Source organism: Phymastichus coffea, unplaced genomic scaffold, assembly GCF_024137745.1.
Source record: "Phymastichus coffea isolate CEN01 unplaced genomic scaffold, Cenicafe_Pcof_1.1 PCOF00057, whole genome shotgun sequence".
Lineage (NCBI taxonomy): Eukaryota > Metazoa > Arthropoda > Insecta > Hymenoptera > Eulophidae > Phymastichus > Phymastichus coffea.
In genome coordinates, this window is record NW_026706868.1 from 695,532 (window position 1) to 719,096 (window position 23,565).

Consider the following 23,565-nt stretch of genomic DNA (forward strand, 5'->3'; position numbering starts at 1 on the left):
TTTTATTTTGACAACTAACGAATATCGTGCTCGGGGGAATAACGGAATAGCACCTGAAAGCATGAGATTCATTAATTGCTTGAGCTCATGCTGAAAAGACCGAATTCTATCGAGTTGATTGATTTATTTTACGACCATCGTAGAAACGCGAATGGACGATTACATTATAATGTTATCATATCTTTTGTGTGGAAAATTTTGTATCGAAAGTGTGGAAAAGGGTAAGGGAGAGAGAGATAAAGATAGAAAATCTACCAAAATGGGATACCTTAGAGTCAAGAAGAGTTATACGGAGTGTACGTATGTGCATAGCTCAAAATAATCGGGCTGATTGAAAATTTTTCTTCCTATTTGCTGCTTGAATTTTTTTGCTCTTGTATGTTGTAAAAATTCTACTATAGTAAATATGAATATTTTAGTGGCTATGTCGAAAGCATTCTCATTCGAGCGAATAAACTTTGTTTTTAAAGCAATTTTCGTTACAGACCTGGATCTTATTAAACAAAAAACTCAAGTGCACAGCAAATATCCAACGTGACGTGAATTAGTAACAATGAGCTCTGGCATCAGTCGCAGCTCGAGAGAGAGAGAGAGAAGGAGAGAGGGAGAGAGAAGGAGAGAGGGAGAGAGAAAGAGAACATCTTCTCGTTGTGAATTGCACCTACAAACAATAAATTCCAGCGAGATAAATCCTCAGAGCCAACAAGAAGATAATATACGGTCGAGAGCACATCACACGCGCACCAGCGTAAAATAACAGCTAAATAATCGTATAATCCGATTTTGGTCCAGCGCGCTTACAGTTTACCAACTACATTGCAGCACGTATTTTTACGAATACAGTTCGCGAGAATAATTGTTTGTGAAAAATTGAAATGAATTCACCAAAATATATGCATCTCATTGGGTGATATCCTGTGTGTGAAATCTTTCCCGAGAAAAAACTGCTTCCGCTAGACTAATTTATCGTCGTCGATATTAAGGCGAATACTGCACGCGTGACCGGCGCCGCTAGATAGTGCGAATGCAATTTATATAGGTGGCTTTCGTACCGTTACTGGCGCCGTCTGCTATTGCTGCTATTCGTGCAACGTCAGCTGTGATGCAGCTTCACGTAACCTCCCTCGGGAATAAGAAAAGTTTCGCTGCGAATCTGATCTCGCAGTGCGTGCAAATAGATATGGATTGCTAGATACTTTTTCACTGCACCCTTATTTCACCGAATGCTTTTCATATTTACTTCAATATACTTTTCTTTTTCATTTACGCCCGGCACTTCGTTAACGGCTTTTTATTCTTATTATTGGTAGTCGAAACGATGATATGTTATCAAGTAAAAAAGTCACAGCGAGCACTGTTACGTTTGAACAACGAGAATGTGCAGCGAACATAAAATATAACGAATTTCGATAATATAAAAAAACTGCTATATCTACTGTTTTCGTCCAGTTAATATTTGCCGTTCGAACAGGAAAAGAATTGTGCTCGTTTAAGAACGGTGCGATGAAGTTCAAAAAATTCGACGGAGAAATATACGAGAAGAAAAGCAGAAAAAATACTAACTCAAGCCAAAAGATCATAGGCATCATTTCGGTTTGGTACATATAGGCAAAAAGTGTCTACTCATTTTGTCGCGTTTTCCCTCCCTTGGACCCACCGTAGCAATAAACCTTTTGCATGTAGATATCGCAGAAATTGGGACTAAAGTTTAGAAACCTTATTTTAAGCAAAATACACCCGTAAGATTGCCGATCTATTTTTGCAATACACTGCAATACCCTGTTGCTCAATTTTTATTCTTATTTTTTCCAAGTTGAGGGTCCAATTTGAAAGTCACTCGAGAAAAAAGTACGTATCACTTGTGTTCTGAAGTGTTGGATTCTTCCCACCGAAAAATCCGTTCCCAAGTGGACAGCGAGCATTCGAAAAACGTTCGCAATCGCAATCCTGCGTTGTATCTGTTCTTTTACTTTCCTTTTTATTTTGTTTTGTTATTTCTTTTTCGACTATCAGAAACGGCTCGTCAAAGAGATTGCTTTTCGCGCTAGCTTTCGAGTGGTAAGTTTGCTCGAGGTTTGTTTACACAACTTTTATTTTTAAACTCACTCCATGGTTAATTCATGGTTGGAAATGTATACTTTCACACGTATCTATACGCAGTATACTATAGGTTACATAAATTAAGTCCTTAAATTTCAATCCAACGATTATTTCTAAATTATTATTGAATTTGACAACAAAAACAAACAAAAATCGCAGCATAAATAATTTCTCGCTTTTAAATTTGATTTTCGATAACTATGGGACGAGTTCTTTCCTTGTGCCATACGCGAAAAGACTGTTCAATAGTGAAGAATGAAAAGCGTTTGTATTCAACTTTTACAAGTGTTCGTACTTACATTATTCATGTTCTTGAATTCGCTTACCTTTTTCGATCGTATAAACCAAAAGGCATTTCCCAATGGTGCACCTATAGGTAAAATGACGATCTGATGAGCACATACAAGTCGATACTTATTTCGCACTGTAAAACACATGAATTGTGAAAGAAGTGCTGGCACGAAAAAAGATTCTCAGTTTTCCACGATACTTGAGCTACTACGCGTCGAAGATCGAAAAGTGAACCTTTTCGTGTTTTATGTTTTGGCCGCACGCTAACGTATATAAGAGAAATCTCTTACAATGTCATAGTCGCTTCACACGGAAATTGACATTTTCATCGAGTTTCCGCCACGAACAGTAAATGTCAACCGAATTTTTCGCCCAAGCACATAATGCAGGCAACCTACGGTCGGTCGAATTCTTGAAAAATTCCTTGCCTTATACGTACTCGAACGTAGTCTTACGTATGTCATTGTTATGTCGCAAGAGATTTATTCGCTTCTTACTGGATTACATTATAGATAATACAGAATTCAACGTAGATAAACCGTATTATATCCTATAAGATGAAGCTAAAGCCGTTAAAACCTTATTTACGACAATGCTGGTCAATAAAATATCGTAATTTGGCTGCAAGATAAAATTATTTTCGTAAAAATTGAAATATGATATTGTTAATAATGAATTCAGCGAATACATTTCTGAGTTAGATTACACAAGAACGTAACTTCAAGTCATTATCTCAAGGAATCTTTACGATAACAGAAAATCCTTTAACAACTACTAGTCCGACGCTGCATAAAAAAATAATGAAAAAGAGTTGTTAACCTCTTGCCACTACTGTTATTTTTTCTTTCATGCAATAGGGATTCTATGTACTATTGATTTTGTGGTGACTTCAGCGGTGGGCTTATATATAGGTGAGTCGAAATGAGATGTACTCTCTTCCAAGGGATTTTGATGTGGTCGGAGAAAGGATAGTTTTAAGAGCCAAGCTAAAGGACTGTGGGGAAAAACTTAATGAAAAATACAAGTGGTATACTGATGTTCGAGATCTTAAATACGCCTAGAACTTAAATTTGACGAATAAACGTAGTGTACTCGATTGGTCCTACAAGCTTCTCACAATCGCAAAAACGAATGTAGGCTAGAAGGATAAAAAATAACGCGCGAGCGATATTTTCTGAAGACCATTATCACAAAAACAAAGGACCTGTTGAAAAATACCTTATCAAGTGAAAACACAAGGGAAAAAGACAGGGCTCCATTTTTGACAAGCCTTTTCAACTAAAATGATAGAGGATAATTGAAAAGAAAAAATATTTTCACAAGTCGTTTAAATTCAACTTAATTCAATTTTATTTGTCAGGCAATAAGATGATTAAAGAGTTTACATTGATTATTCAAAATTACATTTATAATTATAGTTGTTGCTAGTATACACCCGTAATTCATTTTTGTCGCGTTGTGGTGCAAACAACCGTAGGTTTATCGCTCAGAGTGCGTATGAAGTTTGGGATTGAAATATGGTCGTGAACGAACTCGTTGTCGTAATTCACTCAGACTGTTCGTTAATTAAATTTTCTACGAAGATAATAAATGCTTGCAAACAAGTTGTTCACCAACGAACGCGAAATGCAGCTCCAAATGGAAGGGAATTATTAAAGCAAATAAAAGTAACGTCTAGCGCTTATAAACACGTGCAAATTCATGTTTGCTTGTGTAGCCACAATCTTGGCGTAACGCGCAGCAAAAAACGAGGTGTGAAAGCCATATCCTGCAGCTGCGCGCCACACGCCCTGCGTTTATGTCTGTGCGAAAGAGCAGCAACAATAAAAAATCACAATTGTAAAAAGGTACATATATAAAAGACACACTTGCTTAGTCGCGGTATTGCAGTCGTGCCTAGCGATATATAATATATAATAAAAAAAAGGAAGCCGAGGTCACGAGTATTTGTCACATGTGGTTGTGAAATTCTTTCGCAAGGATTTGGTGCATATTGACAAATCAAGCATCATACGTAATCACTGTTTAGGATTGTCTATATGTATGATTTATGTGTTGTTCGATGTCGGTTTGAATCGTTTTTCCACGTCACTTCACCGAAACAAGATGTGAAAGGTATAAATCAGCTTCCTTGAAATAACGTTCCCCGAGAACTGGAAGTCTACAAGTATATTTTGAAAGTGTTATATCAAGTTGACAGATATGAGTTAAAAAACATTGAGTATTCAAGTGGATGAGCATCGGGAGAGGGTTACATTTTGATTGCTCTCGCCTCTCTTCAGCTCTGGTGATTCATTTATTTGTGAAAAGCTTTACCCCTTTGAATGTAAATCCAATGGAAGAAAGGCTATCGCTTTTTATCGCTCGAATTTACATATGGTAAATGAAGCTAACTTTTTTCCAGAGATTGCCTACATTTGTATGAATACATATTTTCAGCTAACTTCTTTTTTTGATATATCAAATATGCCTGGCCTCCACATAGGAACAAAGTTGAAGAGAACAGTAGGTTCAAAATATTAAGCTTCATTAATTTTTACAATGTTTCCTCTTTCTTTAAATATCTTAAGTTTTCTTTCAACCATCTTTATTTATAATCTGTCTTCAAAACGGCAAAAAGTGAATTTTATAATACAATTAGTGATAAAATTATACATGAAGGTACTTCTTCAGTGATCCATACCATAACGTTACATATTTACATTATGTTTACAAATAAAATGATTATAATACTAATATTAATATTAGGTTTTACAAAATGTATTTTATATTTTTTTAAATCTTGAAACACTTTGTGGTACCCAATTTGTATAAAGCAAATCCTTCACTAATTGATATGGATGTTTAAAACGATATTAATTCTCTGTCATCATATTTTATTCTATCAATATTTTATAATATAGTTACAATATGTACTATATGAAACTATACAATATGAAACAGTTTACAATATATGTATAATACAGCTATTTGAAAATATAAGAAAATTCAGAAAATTCGCGGTCTTTTTTCTCATCAACCAATTACAACGCTAAATATCGGCGATTTATCGTTTTATTAAGATAGGATAGAATATAGGATATTAAGGTACGGCCACATATGCGGATTCAGACGCGTTCAAGCGTGTACAATGGTGTAAAAGTCACTAAAAGTGCTTTATATATAATGCCACTTTATATAAAAAAAATCACTATTTTAGTTTTGCCTTGAATGATCAAAACGGATTTATCACTTTAATTGAATATAATCTTATTGGCACAATCCTCTAAAATTAATAAAATGACTAATGATTTAATGTATTAATTTAATTTTAATGTATTTTAAAGCAGTTTTAAGATCAACTCAAGTGTAAATAGTTATTTTATTAATTTTAGAAAGTCGTATTAAGTTATATTCAATTAAAGCGGTATGACCGTTTTCATCATACGAGGCAAAAATAAAATAGTGTTTTTCCTATATAATAAGGTATAACTAAACACTTAGTGATTTTTATGCGGTTATAAGCATGTGAACGCATCTGAACACGCATATGTGGCCATACCTTTATTATTGTGGATTTTCATTGAGTGGGAAAGTATGATAATCAGATTATTATTTTAATTATATCGATAATGTGCCTTTTTGCATCAAGAGGTAGTTCTTCAAGTAATTTTCCACTTATGTTATTGTATCTTGGACTCTTTCTGTTTTTAAAATTTATTATTATATAGTTTATCTCTTTTATTTTCACATTATCGACTACATAATTATTACAGTTAGTTACTTGTGTATTTTTAAGCAAAGTTAATTCTTTTTCTATTATACTACGTAGTGTGGGTGTTTAAATACATTCTCAAAGTGCTTAGCAAAGGAAGTAGCTTTTTCTATGTCTGTTCTCGTCCGTGTCATATCCTTTTTTAGTATGAGAGGAGAAAAACTTTGGAGGTGATTTATTTACTTTGTTGCTTTTCAGAATAATTAGTCTGTAGCTCAATGGCGGTTAAATTTTTTAGATAAAATTTTATTCTTACATTTTTTCTTCGTAGAGAATTATTTTTAGTTCTTTAATCAATTGATTGTAATTAATTTATCAGATTTTGATTTATTTTGTTTTTATATTTTTCTTAAGTGTCTTTCTCCTTTCAATTTTCCTAAAAATATTTTTGAGATAAATAAGTTAATTGCTTTATAAATATTTTTATTTAAATTTTTTATTGAAGTATCTCGCTCTTCGACTTCTCACTTTTCTTTGATATAAAAACGTGGCTCGCAAGAAAAAAAATTTCAGTTCGAAGGAGATTATCGTTGAGACTAGAAGCTTATTGAAAAAAGTTTGATAAATTGAAGTTTTTGAGGATTTTAAAAAATGTCTAGAATACTGAAAAATGTGTATTCTTCTAAAAGGAGATTATGTTGAAAAATAAAAAGTTTTGAGAAAAAATTTGCATTATTAAAAACACGGGTATTAATTAATTATTAATTCACCCTCGTATAAAATACGGTAGAACTTTTAAAATGAATTAATTTATGGAATATTTTTAAAATGTATGGTTGCAAATCCAAATTTGAAAAGAATTTCAGTGTTCTACTCCAAAATACAATATTTATTTTGTTTATTAAAATCTTTTACACGTGTTCCATTTTATTTTGTTTAAACGAATATTAATTAAGTTTATGTAAATTCTTTTAATTTTCAAAGTAATTTGAATTAAATTAATATATTTCCTCATTGTCAATTTTCGTATACAATGAAAAGTACTCGGAATTAATAAATGGATACTGCCAGAAGCACAGAAATTAAAATTGAAATAAACACTAAAAGGATCTTTAAAATCACCTGTATATATATAGTCTTGATTGCAATCTAAGCTATAGTAATTTGAATACCGAGAGGACATAATAAAGCATTCTAGGAGATGGATCTTTTCCGTATCAAGTAGTACAGCGTTATTTCTGTCAGCCAGAATAGATTTTTATGAAAACATCTCATTTCCTTTTTTAGATAAAGAATTTTAGTGTAAAATTCTGAGAAGATATAAATAAACAATTTTTTTTTTTTTTAAATTGATAGCAAAATGCTTCTTTGAATATAAATAAGGATATATCTTAGAGTAGTATAATATTTGATCTTCAGTTTTTTGAAATACCTCGTTTGCATTCAAGAGTAACTGGAAACTAGGTATATGCTAGCAACGAATTCAGGAAAGTTTTACATACCCCGAAGGAAAATCTATTGTTTTCATTATTGACAAGGCCTGTAAAAACATTCACATTTGTATTCATATTTTTTCAAACAGAACACCTACGATGTATCTTCTCCGCACAAGCTCAGTAAAATTATCAAATAAAAGCTATCTTATAAGTAGGACCTCTGCCGTCGACAAAATATTAATCAATTTTTTTTTCTTAGCCGGCAGAGAGGTGTTCTTTCCCATATCAACGCTGAGCCATCATAGCATCTGCCTTACCGACCAGCGGTGTTTGTGACAGTTCTGCTTGGTTGGCAACCGTCGACGAGTCGAAGGGTGGGTAAGATCAATCATCGCGTTACTAACGTCTGAATAAAAAGTGCTTGATAAATCAAATTTAACGAAATTTGTCTCGTTGTATCTCTTAGAAAAAGTATTGTGTTCATTCAATTTTAAGAATTTTTTGCGTATACAAGTAGAATGTTCATTTAAAAATATGTGCATAACTAAAGAAAATAAATAATTTTTCTTAAAGAAATCGTACTTCTTAAGGAAACCTGGAAGACGAAAGCTTAAAATGTTTTAAAATTTAAAAAATAGGATGTTTTGAGTTGATTAATAAATCTCGATTTACTTGGAGCTTCTACGTAATACCCCACAGTTCTTACGAGAGGCTTTAAAGCTCTAAAGTATGACATTTACACTGAACTGCGCCGCTATGCTCTCTCACTTAACGAAATGAGTTGTTTCTTTCAGCTTTGAAAACGCAAAGAGCCAGACTTTCTGGTCTTGGTCCATTAATAATTTCGGATAACGAGCCAAAATAATTGACAGTCCATGGATTAGCAGTTAATTTGATTCAATCTAATCTACACATTCGTATACAGTGTGTACAGATGAAGAGACAGGAGGAGATTGTACTGCTTGCATTACGCTCACGAAACTTGCCTCGTAAATACCTGTGAAATGAGTTTCACTTCAAGGAGCGCTTTATTCTGCAAAGAAAGTGTGTTAAAAGCGATTCTCTTCTTGCACTCTCCGACAACGACAACGACGATGACTTCTCAAGAAGTCCTAATGCCGGACGGAAATTTTATTATGAGCTAGGGGATGAGTATGTCTATTACTTTTTTAATAATACTAACTTTTCTGATTGATGAACTTCGCCACTCTGCAGCTTGATTTTGTCCCCGTTTATTTCGAAGCAATGGTGCAATAACGACGAAAAATATTTTAGAGAAATACGTTCATTTGAATTTTTAAACAGTATCATGTTAGTAGTATTAATTCACAGCGAATCATTTTTGACAATTAGCGATTAGATGAATGACGTTTGATTTTGTTGAAACTATGTTCAAAATTAATTGTCATATACCATTTACTAATTTTGCTGGAGAGAAAAAAACATGTTCAAAAAATGTCGAATTTTATATGCATTAATTTCATTTTAAGTAGTAAAACCTATGCTTAGCCAGACAAGTAGTCTTTTATTCGGTGCTAGTCTGCTTATTTCCCAGTTGTTCGTAAAACACGAATTAAGGCGAAGAAAAGATTGATTAGCTCCAATTCGCGCGTATTGAGGTAAGGCAGTTTCATTAATTTCTTCCAGTCCATTTAGTTATAGAGACTAATCCAGCTCAATTTTGAAGACACGGAGTCATGTCAAAGAGTATTTGCGCGGAAGGTTAGTTGAATGAAATATCGTAGGTCAGATCAGTGTACTTTGAAGCTATAAGCAATCTGTGCGGCAAGAAACACTTCTAGTTTATATATTTTCGTAGAAGGGTTTTAATATATATATAACTATACAGGGATTTGGAGACAGCGCAGCAGTGCGATGAAGAAACAATACATTAAGGGCAAAATACTGCAGCCATTAGCTCGACTCGCTAGTTCATACTTGCATTTTAATCATTGCTAACGCGCTCGTGCGTATGTACGCACATACACACGCAAGGCAGTGAGCGTCGTTAATTTGTTATACGTGTCCTCTCCAGATGCGTGCTATTTTACGCGTTATGAAGCCCGACGCGTGCACCTTCATAATCAGCTACACGTCGTCGTGAACTTTCGAATGAATGCTCGTTTAATGAGGGCTTCTCTTGCATGTATGTCATTTATACCTTTTCAAATGCCTCTCTCTTATGCACGCAGCAGAGCGACGATGAACAGACAACATGTTATATTTTTCAAACGGGAATGCCACACATGCGCGGATCTTTTTCACGGTGAGAGATAGAGAGGAGCAAGCAACTTTACCGTTGCAATCTTGTTGGTAGCCTATCGATTTCTATTTGGCCTAGCATCGATGTATGTCTTCCTCAAGGCTTGGTTAGAAATTCAGAGGCTAGCGCGAGTGCGATTTTGTTTAAACTCATTCCTACAAGTGACACTAATTCACACGACTAACTTGTCTATATAGCGTGAACATGCATTCGCACATGCATAGCTGGCCGCATGAAAACCTCTATCGGCATCCTCTTGCTTAATGAAACAACGCGTGCCTTGCATCCTACGACTGACACGAGGTTTATACGCGGTGCAGAGAGAGGAACTTGGTCGGACACGGAAACTTTATGTCGGCCGCAGAAATATATATATAGAGAGAGAAAGAGAGAGAGAACAGTATGCTTGTAAAATTTACTATGCAAGAAAATCTTATATATCGGGCGTGCGCGCGCGGGGTCGCGAGACTCCGTCTATTCCGAATTCAAGCTCCTGAGATAAAGAAAGGTTCGTCGATATCCTCCATCGAATTACGTATGCGGAACGACACAATGCGCTTGAGCGCGCCTGCGCGCACGAGCTTCGCGAATAATTTTCCTTCTCTTTTAAAGCTTCCAACGCTGTTATATCGTGACGACAAGAGAAAGCGACATATAGACGAATATGAAATGAATATTTAATGGAAAAAATAGGACCTTCAACTGAATTTCGTATGCTTTGGTGTATTGAAAACCAATATTCGAAGACGAATCGGGAATCGCCAATATTCATGGAAATGAAAATCACAAAATGGTGAAAGCACTTTTCAACTGTACTATTTATTGCGATAAAATTTATTTCACCTCGTATTCAAAACAGCTTCGAAAAAATTAATACTTGGTATTACAGTTTTCGTTTAAAATAGAATAAGGTAATTTTTATGCTCAGTTTATTAATACTAATGTACAAAATTAAATTAAGCTTAATACCAGTTATTATGACCGATAACGACAATTGTTTTATATTATAACTGCAAGTTTCTTATCTGCACCGAAAGAAGTATCAAAATTCAAATATCAAAACTCGAGCCTCCAACTTTGACGCTCACGGAATTTAACTCTTTGTGACAGCAAAGATCATGTTTTAAAATCTATCATCTACATGCATTAAAGTGGTGAATGATGTTATTGCGCTGTAAATATGTCATCGTGATTTCGTGGAAGAAACTATAGAAAGCTCACACTTTCCATGATTAATGTATATCTTTCGAAATGACGACTAATTCTTTCTCAAATTACTAGCACAATAAATAATCTTTTTTTTCTCAAAACCCAAGCTTATCTAGTTCTTGATCCGGAAAGCTGCAAGTTATTTATAAGCATCAAATTGTCCAATTTATTTCAGACGTATAGTCCAGCATTATTTGATCTCGTGTAATCATCGGAACTTGGTAAGCGTACCCCGCACATAAGTCCTCCACGTGCTTAACCAACTCCGAGTCCGTGCTGCAACGAAGAAATACAGTTTCTGAGGGGAAATTCAAAGTAACCAATTTCTCAATTGTACAACCCGTACCGTGTCGAGAGGTCATGAATCCGAGAAAGCTGTGGTACATTTCAGAGATTGAGCGTTGAAAATTAAAGTCGGAAAATTCGGGAATTTCTGAAAGCCTTAATGGACGACTTCATAAACTCAGCGGCTCTCAGATAGTCTCTATAATCAAACTTCAGAAGTAGGGTTTGATCGACTCGAGTCTTTAAAAAGATGTACGCAAAAGAGCAGTACTCTGTAACCCATTCTATATCGAACTGATCGGATTTCGGTAACCCGACGTGAATCACGTAATTAAAAATAGGAATAAGGATATTTTCGAGAATAGCTTCCGTTTTCCGAGTGAACAGACTTCTCACTTCGTCGCGGGAATACTATTCACGAAACAAATTTTTATAATGACGTAATTTTCGAAAAAAAGCTTGTTCGTTCAATTGATCAAAATAGAACGGCGAAGCTTCAATTTCTTCTTTGCCTCGAATCTGGCCACAAGGATGATTTAGGAATTCTCGTGTCTTCTCTCCTTTAGCGACAAAGTATATTTGCACGATAACACAGATGATGACGACGAGCAGAAAGGATAACCAGAACAAGAGTACCAAACCAAGCTTGCTCGCTCTTATATATCTAATTTCAAGTAATTACAAGTAGGCGTGTTTTATTATACTAATGGCAAAAAACATATGCCTAAACAAATTAACGTGAATAGGCGTATCAACAAATAAGTTATATCTTTTAAAATGTCTCTGTAAGTTCTTCAAAAATACCTTTCGGTCAAAGTTAAGGTCATCGATTATTTCTTTGAACTATACCCTACAATTGTTGTTTGAATAATTTTCTCGGAAAATGCGATCCTGGAAAGTATTTCCAGGTGTACAGTTACTTTTGGTACATCCTGTATAATTCATTACGAGAAAATAATTGCCAATATGATTAAATTCAATAATTTCTTAAACTATCATTTTTTGAGGAATAAAACTCCACGTCCACCAACATCTACTTAGTATGTAGATGTAATAAAGTATTAAAAGAAAATTATTTTTGAAGTTACATATTTTGTAGTACAGCTCGGCTACCTACATACAACATTTGGAAACCATTTAATTTTCTAAGTAATCGATACCATTTCATTATGAGTTCCATTGATAGAATATGGCGAATGAAAATATAGTGAAAAATTGATCAACAGTAAAAAATAAAAGAATTACTTTATGATAACTCGTAATGATATTAATTATTATTTATTATTATCACTGTTAATAATAAAAAAATAATTTAGCATTTATTTATTTCTTTTTATTTTGAACTGTATGGATCACTGCACTTTTTGATTATATAAAATTAACTTTAAGAAGTTCGATCTCAAACTTTTCTGATAAATAATTATATACAATTTTTATTTGGAAAAATATGCTCAGAAAATTAATAAAAAACTGAAATACTTGTACAATTTAAAAATTATCATTACTCAAATAAATTTTAAGAAACATCATCTTTTAACTAATAACTATGTGAGTAAAATTCGTATTTACAATTGTTTTAAGTTCAATCTATCCATGCAAACATACAGTTTCTTCATAAAAATAGGAATTCGCATTAGAAATTTCATTCAAATGAATATTTATCAAGTTTAGTTACAAAAGCTATCCTGTACATAAATATATTTAAAAATGGAAAATATTTGGAAGCTTAATTGATAATTTATTACATTTTCATGAATGGCCCTCTCCGAAAGCTTAAACGAAAATTGTAGCTCCTTCATTTTTCCGGGACAGCACTTTATCGTAAAACTGGACATATACGTTTTGTTTTTCTTTAACGACGCGTACAAAGCACAGATTGTATTCTCTGAATCCTCTAGCGTGTAAACTCAACAAATATAACAAACAAACAAAATAAACGTATTATACAAAATTGAATTGAAAAAAAGGACGGCAAAAATTTACGGCTCTATCAAATATTTGAATTTTAACAAAAAGAATAAATAAATAACAATTATTTCTTCATAACAGATTATACATCTCTTTGAAGATTGTTTGTGCATGCCATAGTGTTATGTTAGTTTAAATAACTGTATTTATTCGGTGGCATTTTATCGTCAAATAATATCATCCTCATATCTTAAGTATAATTTGGAATACACGTAAATTTAGTTTTAAGAGTGGATAACCAAGTCTTTTTCATATCATCCACAACTATGTCACAGAATAATGGAGAGATTGAAAACTCTATTAGTGTTACTTTAATTTGTTTATAATTGCCTCCACCAATCGAACATAGCTTCAACTAAGAGATTGTACATCTGTCACGTTAAGAAAACAGAAAATTCAGGGTATTCGAAATATATGTCGCTTCAGTCACTGGAAATGTTATAGAAAATCATGCTTTATAAGCTCGTTCATCATTAGTACTCATGGCATAAAAAATAGTCGACTTGCGAATAACAAAGATTAATGGGGTTCGTAAGTCTCTCAGAACAGAATCTCACTTTTAACAAGCAGCAGTCATCTATATATCTCGTCAATGTAATTCAAAAGACAGCATAAAGAAACTACACTGACAATATCTTAAATTTCTACTCTACAAGGGTAGCCTTGTCTCGAGAGGTCTGACCAATGAGTTACTTTATCTACTTAGTGATACTACTGTCTTTTATTGCCACGTAAACTCGCGTTTTCTCGGTTGGAGTTCGATTAACGTGAAAATATTTATTTAGAGTCGCTAGAAAATGGGTATACACTCATGTAAGTCTTAACGTGCGTTAATTGCTAGAGCTAGCCTATTTGCGGTAAAAAAGAGTCGTTTGTGCTTAACCACTGAAAATGCAATTAGGAAATAATTTGCTGCCTATAAATCCTGGAGTTCAAGCTGCGGGACTTGACATTTAATTTTCTTTCCTTGTCTAGGCGACCGCTACCATTACCATCACGATCATCGCCTTCACATCTTTATGGCGGCACGTAAAAGCAGTTGATTCGACGAGAGAGTGCACTTTCATCAGCTTCGTGACCCGACGACCTATTCATCAGTCACCGTTTTCTTACATTCAACTGCATATCAGCTGTATTAGAGAGTCGTGATCAAAACCAAGGCCTAACTTGTTCCGCTAATTATCTCGTAGAATCGAAGACTTTATTTGTTCTTCTTCGCAATGAGTTCGTGCGCGACTGCGAGTTATATCACGAGCGCGCATTCGCGGCTAGCCAATAAAGTCGCACAATAACATTTTCTCAAAAATTTCTCAATAAAGTCATCATCTTGAGAATACAATTGTCCAAATAAGGCATCTTACTTGTCTTTGTTTGGTGACTACTATCCCAAGCCTCCAGGGAGTGAAAGTAAAATTAGTTTCCGTCTCTTTGTTAGGTAAACCGAAGAGCCAGCGAGTGAGTGAGACTCAAATCTTACGAGTGGATTTGGAGAGGAAGAAAGATATAAAGTAAGCATAATGAAGAATTCTGCCCAGGCTTTCAAACAAATTAAAAAAAGGGGGAAAAAGAAGAAGATAAGTATCGCTTGTGTATTAGTCCAAGTAAATACTGTGTAAGGTGATTTAGTGCCCTGTTTTTCCTTCTTGGCTTGCGAGAGACTTCATAACACTCATTCGTTGAGATTTAAAAGTATTTCAATAGAGAAGGACACGCGATGACGTGGCGTTGTTTGAAAAGGAAAGAAGAAGCTTGAGATAGAAAAGAACAAAAGTGGATGCGTGCCCGCGCATTTGTCTTACCGTTCCTCTTTTTCTCGCTTACGCAGCCCCCGCTGCCGCCACCGCCGTTAGCTCTCGCGCATATAGACCACATATATGGCAAATTCCAATGTCGAGTCGGTTATGAGCTGGCTCTGTTTTCCTTCATAAAATAAGAGCACAAAGTCATGCAGTGGACGTATTGTGTGCACATACGTGTACTCCTGCCTATTCTTCTCCTTTGTCTTTTTCATTGGAGTGCATATGTATGTGAGTGTATGCGGGAACTACGCTTCAAGCCAACACACGATGAGAATGCTCGCCGTATCGCAGGAATGCTTGCGCGATTAGAACCACTCGTCTTAACTTTAGAGCTTGCAGAAAAAATGAAATAAGTATAATACGTATGCCCTTTTCAAGTCTAAAAGTCCCAATAAAAAGGGATGTTTCCGTTGATACGAACAGAATTTCTGTGTTACGAGGGTCGTTCAATAAGAGCTTAGAAAATCCAAGAGATGGCGCGCAGGGTATCATAACTTATGTTGCTACAGCAACCGTCACTTCTTACTAGACTGCTGTCAAAGTTTCAGCCAAATCCATCAAGTAGTTCCGTTTTTATCGTCGATCGAAGTGAATAGCTTTTGCTTATTCTTCAATAATGGAAAAAAGTGAGTTCCGATCGGTGATAAAACATTTCTATTTTAAAAGCCTTACACCGAAAGATATCAAAACTAAGTTAAATGCAGTTCATGGCATAACTGCCCCTGTCTTTGCAACTTTTTACAATTGGGTAAGTGAATTTAAACGTGGCCGGACATCAACAATTATCATCGTTCAGGACTTCCTGTAGACGTAAGTACCGTCCAAATTATAGACGAAATCGACGACATGGTGTTAAGTAATCGGAGAATAAAATTGTGTGAAATAGTTTAAATGACGGGGATATCAAAAGGTACTGACATTTCGATTTTGTATAATAAATTGGGCATGAGGGAAATTTCGATAAGATGGATACCACATTTACTCAAAGTGGAGAATAAACGCAGTCGTGTCGTCACTGCTAAGGCCTTCTTGGCGCGCATCCACTGTAATCTGGATGATTTTCTACGACGATTCATAACTGTAGACGAAACATGGATACACCACTACACTCCCGAGGCATAGGAACAGTAAAAATAGTGGATTGTTAAGGATGAACGGGCCCCAAAGAAGGCATATACGGTTAACTCGAGCGGCAAAGTTATGGTCACTGTTTTTTGGGATGCACGTGGAATTATCCACATCAGCTATTTAGAAAAAGAACAAACGATCATTGGAGATTATTGTGCATCGTTATTGGACCGGTTAAGTGAACAAATAAAGGAAAATTGTTCTCGTTTAAACAAAAAAAAATTCTGTTTTATCAATACAATGCACGAGTGCACTTTTGCGCAGTTTCAACGGCCAAAATAAAAAAATTGAAATTCGAATTAGTGGACCATCCATCGTATACACCAGATTTGGCCCTAACTGACTATTTTATATTAAAACTATTTTATATTAACTGGCTATTTAATATTGAAAAATAAAAACAAATCTACCTACAACAATACTTATTCTACCTTGTTTTAAGGACTTATTGACCCACCCTCATACACTGCCATCGTAAATTCTATCGAAAGGTATTATATCTACTTAGCGGGCATTATTTCATATATATACCTCAAACATCGTTCATTTTCAACAGACTACGTAGATAATTAATTTTTTTTTTTCAGTTATTTCAGATTTTTTAATTTTTGCCGCAAAATGAAAAATTTGTTCGAAAACATTCCATTACTTTATAACCATTGTTTCGAAAGACAATCAACTCGCGTATTTACAATCGTTTTTTGGCGTATTCAAGGGAATGAAATACAATTTCAAATAATAGTTTTATTTTAAGGCATTTGAAAACCACGCTTGTTGAATTGTAAAGCTTTACTATCCAATTAGTGTAGTCATCTTAAACTACACGCTGATGGAATGCAACTGTCCAGTGAAAATTACGGATAGGCAGATATACGTATAGAAGAGATTGCTCGAAACGAACAGATCGATCCTGACAATATCACGTTGTAGCGCTTCAACATTCAAACGCTGAAATTTTCTACGGGATTTAATGAACCTAGCAGAGCGAGTCGTCTAGTGTTTTAAAGCTCAAAAGAGCGAACAGCGAAGTTATGCTTTAACTTCATTCCGTGAATTACGCTAAATTCAAGTTTATAACTCGGTTGTGGTGGCAGTGACGTCTTGGCATGCGCGGATTTCTGACACCATTTGTCATTTGCCTCGGAAAAATACGTAAATATAAACTACAAACGACTTGCTTGAGAGCAAGAGGGAGAGAGAGAAACTGATGGCATTTACTAATATCCATTCGATTCAAATTTACACGCGTTTCACTCATAAAATATAGCTTTCCATTGCAAATTCAATTGAAAATTGTTCAAGAGACGTGAATTTTCATTTAAAAAAAAAGGAAAAACTTTCCCCAGCGAAAAAATAAACGCTCAGAAGATATTATCGCGTTAGTTCGCACAACTCGTGGACTTATGAAAACTCACGAGAAAATAATTATTTAGCGGGTGGAAGTTTAATTGCGTTGGCCTAGCTTTTATTAGCGCAGCTGCGGCGAAAAGCGTCGCCCTCTTTAATACGGTACTACGCGCTCACGTGTATTCTGTTTTTCCATACTCGACTTTCAACCGGGTAAAAGCTATTCTGGCGGAAGGCACAATGTTAGTTGAGCATCTCGCTCTCTAGGTTAATGGGTTCGGGTGAATCAGTCGCTCAGCCTTGGCAAAGTCCAAGAGCGATCTTGCCAAGTTTTGAAGGTGTCGAAGTGCAACATTAAAAGTCATTGGGAAGGATTTGTGAAGCCAGAGCATTCAAGGCCTAGGCTGCGGAGAGGGAGGGGTTTTCAAGTGGGCGACCCACCCGCACTTCTGTATTGCGTAATATTTGTCGCGCTCCCGCGCACGCTCCAAGCAAAAGCTTTAGAGCACTTTATTTTGTCAGTAATGTTAAGATGCTTATTCAAGATTTCAAATGAGAATTGCAATTACCTTGCTGTGCAGAACCGACACGAGAAATTCTTGCGCAGTGCACTATATCACTATAGCTTGGCTTTACTTTGTTTTGGTTTCAGTAGTGCTTATAAATAAAAACAATGGCTAGACTTCCAGACAATGCTTATGAAGATTACGTAAGCTTTCAAACCGAAAGATTTGCTTTTACGTTAACTCGGCAATATATCTTGTATTGATTGTAAACGCGTTTTTTTCAAGTATACTCCCGTTTTCCAGATATTAAGAGCACTTGGATATTTTTTCCTCGGAAAACTAGCTCTTTACACTAATTTAATGTTAGCATGAAAAATAACGAACCTAATATTTCCCAGAGAAACTGATTACCTTCATTTTTAATTAAATATCAGAATTTTTGTTAAATAACATTTTCTGGAAAACTTATTCTCGGAAATAAATGAAACACGTTAGCAAATATTGTAGAGGATTTTGAAATGTATTTCACTGAGGAATACTTGGAATCATCTCGCATCAATGTTTGCCCCAGGAGTCAAGGAAGGCAAAGCGGGAGGTGAAACTAGAAGATAAATGTCAGATCACTTTTGCTCGAGGAACGTTAAAACTGTTAAATCACGCGTAAATGGCAGACGTGCGAAGCGCGAATATCGTAATTACTGGAGTGGAATTGGAAGCCAGCAAAACTATCATCAAGAAGCGGTACATGGCGTGCAACGCCTGTGCTACACATGCTCAGTTGCAGTTGTTAGCTGCGAAAATTAAGAAGACTGCGCCTGGTTGCGTCTTCTAGGCTTCGGTTATATAATCCCTACTACGACTCCGGAGAGCAACTTAATAATGCAAACGGACCATTTAAGCGTGTCCGTGCAAGCGTGAATTATTACTGTTTACCCTAAGACACTGCCAGACACGAGCTACGACATCTTCGATGCTAAATGTAAATGTATACGATGTGTATGCGCGTAGGAGATAAGCTGACACGGATGTTAAGTCCAGAAGCGCTCGTATCAAACGATAAAACTAAGCAACACAGTTCATTGTTCTACAGCGAATGCGGGCTATTCAAATGAAAATTTAATTGGTTACGCGCGTTTTCAGGGTACAATCACGAACAAGTCTATCTGTGTAACTCTTATCTGATTGATGATCTGATTTTTTAGCCTGTACGATATGGTCTCGTTACTGGATTTCTGATTCCTCGTTTTCTATTTATTCAGTTCAAAAAGCATTAATGATAAGCGTTAATTTCTAGGTCAAAACAACGTACGTAGGTACTTGTGCCCTTTAAACTAAGACTTTTCTAAGAAACGTATTTTTTGAAGAGCGAGGGGAAAATATAACGGACAATTACTATGTTCCTAGTACTACTTTATTTTACGTCAAGGGTGTGTATACTTTTTAATTACGCACGAAAAAACAATGGAATATTGCACGGAATTTCATGACAAAAGTACATCGGCTATGTAAAGTCAAAAATGCTCTTGCTGTCTCTCTCTTTCATTTTTTTTTTGTAGCGTGTCAAGTCTTTAACTCTGATAAATTACAGTGTCCAAAGCAACAAAGAAATGGAATGCTGACCCATTTTTTGTGCAGAATTAGAAGTGATCTAAAACAGTATATTATAAGTATAAGATATTTGCTTTTATCACATAATATAACTACTTTTAATTCAGTTTTGCTACCAAGTCATTAGCGTGATGCCGAATATAATTGATCAAGTTTGCCACCTAATATAATAAGAACTGAAAGTTAAATGAATATACAAATTTTCAAGTGCAATCAAGTTGCAAGTTTTACAACGACATGAACTTTGCATTACATTGTATCATCGAATAAACCAATAAATTAAATTACGCGCATCAAAAGTTTAAAAATATTTTTTTAATAAAAAGACATTGTAATGGGCAAACTTAGCACACAAGGCAGCCATAATCATAAATTTTGATTATGCCAAATACCAAAGATTAATCTGTAGTGAGAACAAATTAAAAAGTTTCGCAAACCTCTTTAACTCCCTTCTGTTTCGGTGAACGTTAGAAAATACCAGTGAGCCATTCATAAATATTTCGGAAAATAATACTAATCTCTGAATTAGTTTTCATTTTCATTTTAATTCTTTAATAAAGCGTGCACTTTCATTCAAGTTATTCCATTAAAGTCGTTTAAATAAAGACATTATAAAACAAGCATACTTTTCAAACGTTAGATTTTTAAGAAATTCTACACAGGTTGAGAGTAATATTTTATTTTCAAATCTATCGGCATGCAATATAAATCGGATCATCACATGAAGCTATTAAATGCTTCAATCATCCAAATTTATTAGATCGTGTATAACTAAGGCGAGAAAATTAAAAAAAAAGATAAGTAATATTTTGTTGTATCTAATGCAAATCTGATAAAGTCTTTAGTCAAGTTCTCTCGAGCTACCGTAAAGTCAACAATAACTTTCGATGTTAGCCTCACAGGATTATCAAAGTTTGTTCGATACGTGACATAATCAAGATTGGACTGTCCGCAGTTTATTAGTCAGAAATAATAAATTGAACAAAGTTAATATATTTATAATACAAGGCATACATTTTACTGCATTTAGTTAAAAAATGATAAAATTGAATCTAAATATCAACGAACTTTAAAGTATTCATGAGGCGTCACGCTTTTCCAATGAAGTTGAGAATTCTTAACTTTTGAGTTTAGTATGTATGGAAGTTGAAAAATCGATCTCTCGTATACAATATAAAACGTGTGCCACGTGCACGAAGACAGCCCGAGCGCAAATGTGAGAATGAAAAAAAACAGTACGCATTTGCTCGTGTAACTTTGAAAGTGGAATCTCTTGTTTGGAAAATTTAAGTCAACACAGTAATTACCGCAGTGGGAAATCAAATATTTGGAATAGTACAGTATCTCACTAGTGCGGAAAAGCAGATTCTTGTCATGTATAAGGTTTATAGCCGAGCCAAACGTGAACAAAAAGGTATGTGGTAAACATACGTTTGTCACCGAGTGTACGGACAAGTCATACTTTCCACTGGTCGTATTGAAAAGCTATTGAGAATATCTTATTCGGCACTGTCAATTACAAACGACTTATTTTTTTGAGAGATGCTGCGCTGCTTTGAAGCACCTCGGTAATGAGAACCGCGTAAGTCGAGAGACAAACAAGCAGCACTGCGTCGATTAGGTTGGATGGAGGTGGTGGGAAGCGGTAATAGGGGACAACGAGAGCAAGAGAGTAGAAGACAAAGAGAAAATAATGGAGGCTCACCTTTGATAAAGTCCACAGCCATTTCGAGGCCGTAAGTGTCCTTGTCGCAATCGTCAAGAATGTGAGCACCAACTTTGACGCCCGGCACGATGTCGCGCTCGTTAAGCCAGTCAAGAGTGTAGAGCATTGCCTCGAGGGCTTGTATACCACCTTGCGGCATCACCGGTCCACAGACCACCGAGTCTTCGCGCTCGTGTACCATCATAAGTCCACCAAGGACTAGGTCACCTTCGACCACAGCGCTATGTTTAACCGGCCACTGATCTCCCGCTTTAATGATCGCCTCTTGCTGTTTCTGCTCACCACCGGTGCTGCCACTGTCACGGCTGCTGGTCGATATTGTCGTAATCTCGGAGATCGCATATTCGTTGCTTGTAGTACTGCTACTGCTGCTGGTATTGAAAGACAGTCGACGTTCACGCCTCCACGGGGGTTGGTCTTTTGTCGACAAACTTTCCGTTGTAGACACTTTGTCTTGCTCGCAATTTGAGAGACAATCGAGGATACTTGATTTTAGTAGCGAATGCTCCGTGGACAAGTAGTTTCTCGGCTGCTGCTGGTGCTGCTGATGCTGCTGCTCCAACTGCAGCGTCTTTTTCGTGTTTTCGCTTGGAGTGGCGCTTCTGATAGTCGGGCTCCCAATGAATTCATTAATGACCAACAAGGCGCTGTTAGTGGTGGCACTCGAGACGGAATTGGCCCATTCCTCAATGGCTCGCTCGGCAGTCATTGCCACTTGGTAACTAACGGCTGTTGCTGCCAAACCTACGTAAGTGGATGCTGCTCTGCTTTTCATGATCGAGGCTCTTTTCGTGGACGTCTTGCGATGACCGAGCGTCGATGATTTTTCGTGAAACTCCAACGGAACATAATTGTAATGCACGCGTTGCTTCGGTTGCAGCGAAACGTCAGTGGGATTGTATTTCGTGACTCTCATAACGTATGGCTCCTCACTCGTAACAGAAGGATTCAATGTTATGAAACGGCTTCTAGCATTCGAGGAAATGTCAGATTCTATTTTTCGCTGACGTGATAAGGTTTCGGTACTAGTCGTGGACAAAGTATTGGCTACCTCCAGCTTTGAAAATGCACTGTGTGCGGAGCGTAGGCCACTCGAAAGTGTTGCTTCTGGCTGCTCGATCTTAACAAAGGTGGACAGTTCCGTGGCGAGACCGGCCGTTAAGACGCACCATAAGGCCATCAAGGCCGCTTTCCAGTTTGCACGTACCATCAGCTCATCGCGTAGATCATCATGGCTAAAACATAATATAGTACGTTTGCATAATTTCAAGTGACATATCTCAAGTGTCTCGCACTATTACATTCAATATTCAGCTCAAGCTAACTGTGCATTTCACATTAACAAATGCAATTACCAAAGTCGTAATATTTATTTAGTGTACACTTTCAAACAAAACTTTTGCGTAAAAGTAGCACTTTAATTCATCTTAAAATTCATAAATGAGTCACCAGTTGACAAAAGAATTCACTTTATTTTTGTACTACATTTAAAAACGAAATCATTTATGCAAAAATGAATATATTTGTATAAAATATGCTTTTAGATGTTTCAATATTTATAATACGCCCGTCAGCTCCACTTTATTTTTCAAAGATAATTAATCAAATGACCACGTTAAAACTGAAATTTGGATCAAAGCCACCGCCAGAGGCGGAGACTACACCTAAATGCGCGGACAATGCTATTTAGACGACGGCTAAATATGGAAGAACAAAAGGGTTACCTATAGCGGAGACTGCATTCTATCGTGCAAGTCTAAATTTATAGACTGATGATGAAATTGTTGAAATGTAACAAAATCATTTACGATATAGTCTAATGCGGTCTTTTAATAAAAAACATTTCAGTTGCATTAGCAAAAGTTTGGTCGCGTTGATAGTTTTCGATTATCTTAACAAAAATTGTTAAAAGTATGATATAGTATTTAACAAATCTTCGTTTTTGACTATTACTTAACATTGTACTTCGTTTACTAGCAAAAAATTTAGAAAAAGCCTAGAAAAAGACTGGTTCAAGAAAATTTTAAAATTATTTTAAAAATCATTCCTTAAACACAAAAGTAAATATAATAAAAACAGGAGTTCATTATAAGCACTACTATTATTATTTGAATCTGAAATTATTGTTTGACATACTGCAGAGAATTTGACATAGCACAGCACAAAGAAAAAGCGGAGATCTTTCTGTTCTAGATATTATTCGAA

At 35.6% G+C, this 23,565-nt stretch overlaps 1 protein-coding gene across 1 annotated transcript in view; it reads right to left on the reverse strand.

The window, feature by feature from the left end:
• LOC131666197 (metabotropic glutamate receptor 2) overlaps window positions 1-23,565 on the reverse strand; it is a 122,685-nt gene that overhangs the window by 78,629 nt on the left and 20,491 nt on the right. Inside the window, exon 2 of the mRNA XM_058938633.1 lies at window positions 21,340-22,595. Within this exon, the coding sequence (XP_058794616.1) occupies window positions 21,340-22,570 (1,231 nt within the window). The 5' untranslated portion in view covers window positions 22,571-22,595. The remainder of the gene's footprint in view (window positions 1-21,339; window positions 22,596-23,565) is intronic.